Source organism: Condylura cristata, unplaced genomic scaffold (genome assembly GCF_000260355.1).
Source record: "Condylura cristata isolate star-nosed mole 26May11 unplaced genomic scaffold, ConCri1.0 scaffold00005, whole genome shotgun sequence".
NCBI lineage: Eukaryota > Metazoa > Chordata > Mammalia > Eulipotyphla > Talpidae > Condylura > Condylura cristata.
In genome coordinates, this window is record NW_004567106.1 from 447,147 (window position 1) to 457,342 (window position 10,196).

At 37.0% G+C, this 10,196-nt stretch overlaps 1 protein-coding gene across 6 annotated transcripts in view; it reads right to left on the reverse strand.

Annotated features, from left to right (window-relative positions):
- Nucleotides 1-1,110: 1,110 nt before the first annotated feature.
- HECW1 (HECT, C2 and WW domain containing E3 ubiquitin protein ligase 1) overlaps nucleotides 1,111-10,196 on the reverse strand; it is a 426,246-nt gene continuing 417,160 nt past the window's right edge. For all 6 annotated transcript variants that reach the window (XM_012720822.1, XM_004676647.2, XM_012720820.1 and 3 more), the window contains 2 exons: nucleotides 6,764-6,962; nucleotides 1,111-2,810 (listed from right to left, as the gene is read on the reverse strand). In XM_012720822.1, the coding sequence (XP_012576276.1) occupies nucleotides 2,699-2,810; nucleotides 6,764-6,962 (311 nt within the window). In that variant the 3' untranslated portion in view covers nucleotides 1,111-2,698. The remainder of the gene's footprint in view (nucleotides 2,811-6,763; nucleotides 6,963-10,196) is intronic.

The following is a 10,196-nucleotide window of genomic DNA, read 5'->3' on the forward strand; positions in this document are numbered from 1 at the left end:
TTGTTTTTCTGAATCTTCTTATATCTCTTTGATTAGATTTTCTGAGTTTGTTTGCATCTCTTTGAGTTGTCTTTCTGCATTATCTTCTCCATTTGATTTTCTTTATTATAACAATTTTGATCTACTTGGTAGGGCAATATAAGCTTCCATGTTTTGTGGTTGGATTCTAGAGAGTTGTTCTACTTGTGGTGACATAATACTTTGAAAGTTCAAGTTCCCATGTCTACCCATTTTTGTCTACCCATTTTTATGCATTAAATTTTCCTATTAAGAGTTATCTATAACAGTAACTTAAGAGAATTTATTGCTTTTGTTTTTCCTTCGTGTAGCAGAAAACAGTTTTTATTTATTTACTTCTGGCGCTTGTTGGTTTCCAGAGTTAGAGACCTGTTTTGGCAGTTTCAGTGTCAACAGCAGAGATGCCTGTAGTGATTCAGTAATTGGCACAAATGTGCTGGCAGGTTTGTGCTCTTTCATGTTTGTGGCCCAGTTGATATCCCTTCTCTCTGGGTTTGCAGCTATGAGATTCTGCTGTCCATGAACTTTCAGTGTGATTGATGAAGTCAGTAATAGTCCCAAAGGTGGGCATGGTGATAGTGTAGTCTAGAGCACTTTGTTCTTACCAGGGACCCCCTCTGTGTGGAGACACCACATCTTTTCCCCATGGTAAAGTGTGTGTTCCTTCATCCCACTAGTATTTCCCTTGTCCCTCTGTCCCTGCTGAGCCAGCAGATTGTCTGTATCTTCTGCTCCAGCTTACAACTCTAGATGTTTCTCTCCACTCACTTTCATTCAATTTTTCTCTTTCTCCTCTCTCTGCAATCTGTTTCTGATCCAAACAGTGCTTCAGTTTTGCCCCAAGTCACAGGACCCTCTAGGTATAGTATCCTTCTGTTTCATTCTTAGATGTTTCTCTCAAGAACCGATTCTGTCACTATCTTGGTGATGTCATTATCTTGGGGATGTCACTATCTTGGGGATGTCATGTGGAATCCATTACTTTTTCTTTTAAGATGTGGAAATTTATACTGGATTTTACAGAAAATTCAAACTTATATAATTACATACCCCATACTATTTTGGTAATTTTGTTTTCTAAGAAGGCTAACTTTAATAGATATTCTATGATTGACAACAGGTACACAGCAGTAAGGGGTATTAGTCATTATAAAGAATTTCTACTAAAAGAAAGCTTTATTTTGGATTGCAGGTAACACAATTAATGATTTCAAGGCATGACTTCATGAAATTAACTTTGTCTTAAATGTTTCACATTTCTCCTTTGCTTCAAAGTGTCAAAAACAAAGATGTGGCATTTTAACAATTCCTTCAGCTCTTCTTTTACCACTGAAGAAAAAGAACAAGGATACTAAATTTAGAAAAATAACAAATGAACATTATGTTTGGGTTTATTTAAAATGTTGCCAAGAGGTCGGGCTATCTTTGGAGCTTGCAAATGTTTTTCTACAAACATTATTTCTAAGAATGTTAATTGCTAAAAGAAATTTTGACACAAGTCAATGTACCTTTGGGATGTTAGATCTCCATTCTAGGATGATTTCTATGGGTTAAGTATTATATTGCCCTTGATTCCTAACAAGCACCATCACTCTCTGCAGCTTCATATTTAGTGTGGTCCCTGCGGACAGTCAGGTATAAAAAAAAACTTGAGTGCCATGATTAATATAAAAAATTAATACAGCATAAAAATAATTTAAAGTTAAAATAAAAGTTTGTTTGCTAAGCAAGTGTTAACATTTTATGAGATTTGTTTTTGTTCCTTTGAAAAGCAAAGAAAAACAGAACAGTAACAGAACTAAGGTATTCAAACCAACATACCATGTCCTTCTCTGCTTCATCATATTTTCGATACAATGGGTTAGATATCTTATCATTTATGCTACATAATAAGAACTCCTTGGGCATGTACACAAATATGTGCTTCTTATGTAGCAGTAGGGAGTGCTTCTGCTTCTAGACTTGTCTGAACTCAAGTTAAAAATCATAATCCACACAGTCATTGTAGTGTTCTGCATTGCATCAACAGACATACGCATCTTGCTGTTAATTTATTGGAAAATGTGATATTTGCACCATATGTCTAGACTAGCCCTACATGGAAATATGAGTGAATGAACAAAACTTTCTATTCTGTCACTATTATTTTTGTGTGTTTATAGAATGCACAAGGAAAAAAACAGAGTGGGACAAAAAGAATCGATCAGCTCTTAGTTCTGAAGTGGCTGTTAGAAATTATAAAAATGGTGCCTTTGCTTAGAAGATGTGTGCATATAAAAGCTTGGAATGCTTAATGCTCAAAATTTCCCTTAAATTATATAAATGGAAGTAAACATTTATTACCATTTGGTCAAGTATAAGCATAACTTGCATTCATATTTCATTGTTAGTAATGGAGGTATGTGGAGATATACACACCTTGAGACAGCTTTTTTTTTTTAATATTGCATACAGGCTAGCAATTCATTGAAAGTAGAAGAGATAAGCCTGAAGGTTATATCTTAGAGGAAGGCAGTTTTTCATGCACAGCTTTTGTCAATCCTGATTTGGTTTGAAAATAAAAATCATGGAATACCAAAATCAAAGGAGAGTTGATTTGGGGAAAGGGTGGGGGAAGAAGGATAATCCCAGAAAGGGTGATGTCACTGGCCAGGAAAACATCAGGTGAGTTTCCATTTCCTCATTCAAGTCCAAAGGTGCTCGTTTCTTCTACTGCTGTTAACAGCTTTTCATACAACATGGAGTATGAGGGATAAGGTGGAAGATCCAATCGATTGAAGCATGTGTGTGCCCTGAATGAGGGAGAAAAGATTGGTAAAAGTGTTTGTTTCAATGATACAAATGGTTTGGATATATCTGTGATCAGTCTGAAGCTGTGAATCAACAGTGAGTTGATGATTTTGGACCACCATAAAACCTTGCAAGCTAAGAATCATAGGGTCATAGATATGAGTAAATCAATTAAGGAAATGGAGTGACTAGAAACATGTGGTGTGCACTTGTAAGCAAACTACACTAAACACAAATTATAGTAAAAACCAATGAAAAACTCCATGGTATCAGCTTTATTTTATAACAAAGATATGAACTTGGATATGCTCAGTGCAGGAGGCAGAAACAGAATTAGTATCAAAGGTTCATATTCCCAAGTCTCTTTGCTCAGTTCTGATTTCAGGATCTCATAAACAACCAGGTAAATTGATTTTGAGGTGACAACAGATGTCCTGGAATTCTAATATCCAAATGCATTTTCAATTCCTATGTGCTTTCGATACATTTTGGCTTCTTAACACTTGCCAATGCTATAGGCCTAACCTGAAGTTTAAGTGCTGCATTTCTAAGAATACATAAGTTTGCAGGATTATTATCACTAGATGTCTGGAGAATCATCATGCCATCTGCCCTGGGTTCAGCTTTAGTCATCAGTCTGAGGTCCAGGACACACATCTTTCTCTTGTAGAACTTTGAATGGACTGAAGCTACTCCCTGTCACAAGTTCTGTGAGTATATGGAATCTTTGGTTGATGCTGAAACCTGTACCAAATTAGGGAGAAAGGTGGACTGGTGCTACTAGAGGCTACTTTAGTGTCTTTTGCTCCCTCAGGTAGGTGAGATATTAAAAGAGTGTTTTGAGAAATCAACTAGCACAGATAGGACACTAAATTAAAACAATGAAGTATCACACAACAAACCTATCTACTAGTAAAACATCAACCAATAAATAAATGAATAAAACTAACCAAATCACTAACCAAAAATCTATTCTTCTGCCACTAAAATTTCATTTAGGTCACCAAACTATTATTATAATTATAATATTTCTGGAAATTATATATTATTTATACCCTTGTTTTCAGAGTCCTGGGTCAGACTGAAGTAGTGTTTGGGTCATGGGGAAGGCTTTTTGGGAGGTGGGGAGGTTGGAAGAACAGGAAGATGGGTTTTCTGCACGGAGGGAATTGGGGAAGACGCCACAGTTTATGACTCACAGCATCCATTCTTCCTTCTGGTAACAGCTTCTTCATTGTCCAACTTTCCCAACCTCTACACACCCCACCCCCAAGCTCTAAGGGTGTTCATGTAACAGTGAAATAATTGGCCTTAGGCATAAGGACTTCAGTAAGAAGAAATACAAAATTAAAAATTGTTTTACAGAGGACTTATAATTTTTTAATCTAAGATTTAAACAAGCCTATATTAATTTAAGAAAATCTGAAATATTTTACCTCAATGTATTTTAAGAAAGTAAAAGTCAGTAAAATTAAGTAAGATAACAATTACAGTCATCCCTTTCTGGTTACAAAGATTGAAACCAAAGTAACCCCTGTACTATGGTTAAATAAATTAAATAGGACAGAAAAATCTCAACTGTTAACTTTGCAACTGGCTGAAAAACCAGGAGTGAACAAGAAGACATCATCTTCTTGTTTTCTTACTCAGATCACTTAAACTGAGATTTGTGGATGGAAATAATACAGAAAAGAAGATTTCATTTTTACAAAAGCATTAGAACCAAATTAATTCTGTAAAAGATGACTCCTAGGGATAAACTGAAAACATTAGCTAATGACACCACATCACGACCTACTCTGAACACCTAGAGCTTTTTCAAGAGTTGCTTTTGTTATACTTACCCACATTGGTAGTTAATTTTCTCAAATAAATTTTAGTTTGTGACTTAGAATAAATTTACATAATAAAATTATGATTTGATTAAACATTCTTAAGTGCTTGCTGCCATCCAGATGTGATTCTTACAGCATTGGATACCTGTCTACCTGCCTCCCTGTGTCCAGGAGTTTCTCCTGCGTTGGGAAAGGTGGGTGGTTGAGAAACCATGGGAGCCATTAACTTTACTATCTTCGGAAAGTTTATTAATCTTTTTGCACCTCGGCTTTCTCATTAATGAAACAGGTCTAATTTCACATGCTCTGTTCACCTCCAGGGCTGATCGTTGTGAGGATTAATGATGCAACAGATGTGAATGTTCTTACGATATTATGAGTCATTATTTAAAATAAAATTCTTTTAATACAACCACAACTGCCATAATACTTTTATGAATAATGTTACACCTGTGAAGACTTAGGACCATCACTGGCAAATGAATCACCCATGTCTCTTATTTGTGCAAATGTTAATTTGGAGTGCTACATGGCTGTTTTTAACCACATCAGATAAAATTTCATTCTATTGGTGTTAATTGGAGGGTCTCGATAGTTTGGACTTATTAATGTTCCTTCAACATATTTGTGCAATTGATCTTTTTGTCACCTCAATTATTTCTAAGTTATTCATTAACATGTTAAGCCAGTACATTGCTACCACTTCCTGTAACCCCTTCCACCATTACTTGTTTCTCAATGCTCACCCAAATGCCAGTTTCCTTATGGTATCCTTATAGACAACTCAATCAGAAATGTACATTCTCACAGCACTTTGCTTTCACCTTCTCTTCTTTTTGCTTTTCTGATTCTACTTCTGCTATAATTAATTACTAATAGCCTGTGTTCCCACATTGTAAGTTTCTCTGGAGAAAGAAGTACATGGTTGTACCACACGTAAGATACATACTAGAAGGGGAGGTTCTTATTAAGTGGGGATTCAAACTTATTTCTCAAAGATAAGTGGAGACTGTTTCCTAGTAACTCATCTAATAAATCTATCATTAAACTAGACAAATAGAAATCATGCCTTTTGGTCTTATTTTATTGCTAGATTTATTTAAGTAGGTCATCAGTAGAACCTTGCAAATGAGCACTGAAAGTCTATTGAACTAAGTGAGTGAAGCCAGAGATGAAAATAAGGACAAAACTTTAAGCTGTTATTAACTAGCTGGCATGCAGTTTTCTGAACTCCCTCATGATCAACCGAATCAGATAAATATTCTACAGGACACTAGTAAATCTGGGAAAGCCAGATAAATAGCACAACTCAGTAAATCCTCCTACAATAAGGATTTGACGAAAATATCTGCGCGGTCATACAGAAATAGAATTAATTAAATGCATATGTTCCTTTATAATTAAAAATATCAAGTATAAGAAAATAGTATTTTCTATTTGTTGAGTAGTATGTATTACCATCATGCCTATATAGAAGTAGCTCTTTAGTGTTTCTTATTTTACTGATCAGGATAAATAAGCCACCTAAAGGAATAGAAAGAACTCAGGAAATGTTGGGATTAAAATTCATGGCATAGGAACTAATTCTGTTAAATTTTCTGGATCACCGGTGCCTTTTTTTTCCCTGCCTTTATTTCATAATAAATTCATCAGTAACTTATTATATAGAAGTTACTGTAGAGATCTGAGAAACATGTGGTATCATTCTCATATATTTTAAAATACAGTAAGAAAAATGTGAGGCTTGCATTCTCTTTGCACTAATGTCCTTTCCTCTTTTCCCCCTTTCAAGTTTAATTCTTAAATTAAATTGGACATTGTACATAGGCATGCCCATGGACCATGGTACTTAGCCCATGATACTACTGGCCAAACACAGCTAACCATAAAAACAAAACAAAACAAAGCCCCAAAAACTCCACTATGCTCTAAAGAATATGGTCTAAAGTCAGCTCCCATAGACTTCTTACTTACACCTTTTACTACCAAGTTATAAAAATATACTTTGAATGGCAGGGAACAATTCTATCTCAACAGATGATCACCCAAGCTCAAATAATAAGGTATACTTGGCCCTCTTCAGCAGGTTTCCCAAAGGTTGGCAGGAGCTCCGTATGTACCTGGGGAGAGATGTAATCTTCCCCCATTTCTCTATGCAGAAACGCCGAAGCCCATTGCTTCCTCTAAGGGCTGCAAAGCCTTCATAGGGCACACTTGAGGTTCCTGTGACAAACTGGAGTAATCTTAGTCTCTGCTCATTATTGAAGCGCTCCACTGCTGCCCAGAACCAGCGGATCACAAGATGCCCATCGTGATAACCTGAGCAAAGTAAAAGGAGAGAGAAATAAAAGGTGTGGAAACACGAGGGAGATGTATAGGGATAAAAATACACCAGGTATAATATGAAAGAGTGGTTACTTCTGATTTGCTGATTTCATTAGTGATGGCCATGAGACAGATGTAAAATAATTTGTGAAACTAAGTGAAATTTTGGAAAAAAAATAGATTGATAAAATAGCCACTTTGATAGAAATATTTTGTCTCGTGGTATGTCCTCAGAAATGTTTGTTTTCTGTAAGCAGTTGGGAGACGAACAATTTTTTTTAAAGATTTATTTATTTATGCATACAGAACTGGGGTACAGGCCAGAGGTACAGGGGTGGTGATAGGATTCACCAGAGACAGAGCAGGGAGCAGAACAGGAAGATTGAGAAGTACACTGCTGAGGGGAGCAGTGGGTGGATCAGGAGAGGTCTGCCGCGCCCTGTGGCTCACCTCTGGGGCAGGAATTGAGCTCCTGCTGAAGTGGCTTTAGCTTCTTAATGTTGCGCTTTAACCCGTTGCACCACCTGGGAGGGCCTGAGGCCAACAATTTATCTACTTCATGTAAACGTAGTTAATGAATGGCAGTGCCCCCTCCCTGGTGGTGCAGTGGGTTAAAGTGCAGCACCATGAAGCTTGCCTCAGCTGCTTCAATCCCTGGCCAGGGAGGTGACCCACATGGCATGGCAGACCTCTCCTGATCTGCCTGCTTCTCCCTTCAGCAGTATATTTCATTGGTCTGCCTGTTCTGCTCCCCACTCTGCCTCTGGTAAATTCTCTCACCACTCCTGTACCTCTGGCCTGTATCCCAGTTCTGTATGCATAAATCAATCTAAAAAAAAAACAAAAGTTAATGAGTGGCTAGGTTTGGAAGAGGTCTTTGGGATTCTTAAGAGACAAACCCATTTCAGGATACAATATGTCATCTGATTATTTTGTTATGATGTTTTAACTCTTCATAATCACTTTGGATTAAGAAAGTCTGAGGAAAGGGCCAGCTTGGTGAAGAATAGATGTGGACTCTCTAGCTATCGTTAGTTCCTCTGGAATAGATTTTCTGGATAAACTGATTAGAGAGGAGAGGGGTGTAAGAAAGAAGTATTGGGCTTTTATTACAGCTTAATTGAGTGTCCAAGTGAAGCTCAGTTAAGATAAGTATTTCACCACTTATTGCAAGTGCAAGAGGCATTTGAAAATGGGAGAAATCTACATGGTCTGGGGTAGAAACAAGGAAACCTTTGTAAAGAAAGTGAGACAACAGTGGAGCATGTGAAAATTTGTATGAACAGAGAAAAGAAAGGTGATATTTCTAGCAAGGAAATAAAGAATAAAATATCAAGGAAGAAATATTCAGGAAACAACAAATAACTGCTATAGAGAGTATTCTAGTATAGTGCATGTTCTCATGAAGACAGAAAAGAAACTTGCTCCGAACCTCAGAGGGCCTCAGTAGTGGAACAGATTTTGTACCTTTTGACTTGTCACCAAGAAAGACTGAGAGGTCCTAAGAGATTTCTGGAGACAAGGGGAGATGATAAAGATTGCTCTCATTATTTTTTTTTTATAAGTTTATTTTTACATCATTTTGTACATTTTTTTCCCATCTCAATTGTAATCCCTGTGGGTTTCCCACCACCAAGTCAACCATGTGCCATCTCCATAATCCCATTCACTTCCCTCTCCACCCCCCCACCCCCGTTTTTTATCCCATTCCCCACTCCACCCCCCCTGGTATATGGTTGTTCATTATTTTTGTTATTTTCTCGCCTGGTCCATTATACTCCTGCTATGAGTGAAACCATCCAGTATTTTCCTTTCTCTTTCTGGCTTATCTCACTAAGCATGATCTTTTCCAGCTCCATCCAAGTTGCTGCAAAAGACATGTGTTTCTCTTTTTTGGTTGCTGAGTAATATTCCATTGTATATATGTACCACATCTTTTTAATCCAGTCATCTACTTTTGGGCATTTGGGCTGCTTCCATGTTTTTCCAATTTTAAATAAAGCAGCAATAAACATTGGGGTGCAGGTATATTTTTCAATCAGTGTTTGTGTGTCTTTTGGGTAGATACCTAGGTGTGGGATTGTTGGGTTGTAGGAAAGCTCCATGTTTAGCAGTTTGAGGAACCTCCAAACAGTTTTCCATAGTGGCTGTACTAGTTTGCATTCCCACCAGCAGTGCAGGAGAGTTCCTTTTTCTCCACATCCTTGCCAACATTTGTTGTTGCTAGTTGTTTGAAGATGTGCCATTCTCACTGGGGTGAGGTGGTATCTCATTGTAGTTTTAATTTATATTGCCCTCATTTTTAAAATTCTTTCTCTATTGTATTAAGTGGGGGTTCTATGAAATATTACACATGATTTAAAAAAGGGTTTAGAAGGTAAAAATAACTTTTAGAAACCTCTTCAATAAGTAATAAGGAGCTTATTTTGTGGGTAAAGACGTGTCCTGATACAAACAAAGTTTAGGAAAACAACGTTGGTATGTGAAGGCGGAGGCTTTAGAAATTAAATTTGGAGAGACAACAGCTAGAAAAACCCTGTCATGGCACTCCAGAATTGAGGTGAAGAGGGCTCTAGTTTTATAGGAAGTGAGATACACTTGTATGCCAGATTGTAATCCATTTCAGGAGCTGATCTGTTGATGGTGGGTCTATGTCAAGATGGTGACTTAATAAAGTATCTATACCTCATGAACCAGAGATTAATGGGGGTTACTATCACTTAAGGGAAATTCAGGTTAGAAAGTAAAGTACAGGGACCGATATAAAAGCAAGTTCAATTTTTTTTGTAGTGTTCAAAAGGTGACGGAATAATATATATATTATTGCATAAATTGTGCACAAAAAGGAATGATGTACTGAAGTACACTACAACTTGGACAAAACATGAAACAGTCTGGTGAGTGAAAGAAGCCAGGTACAATGGGGGCACTTGGGCACTTATTCTATGACTCTGTTCGTGTGAAATTCAAGAATAGGTATACTGATAGAGAGAATGTAGATAGGTGATTTTCAGGACCAAGGGGAGTGAAGAAATATTTTCTGTTGGGATGATGAAATTTTTCTGAAGCTGGTTAGAAATGAGGGTTGCATATCATTGAGAATGCTTCTTCATTGTTCATTTAAAAAGTTAATTTATCTGGAAAAGATCATGCTTAGTGAGATAAGCCAGAAAGAGAAAGAAAAATACCGGATGGTTTCACTCATAGCAGGAGTTTAATGGACCAGGC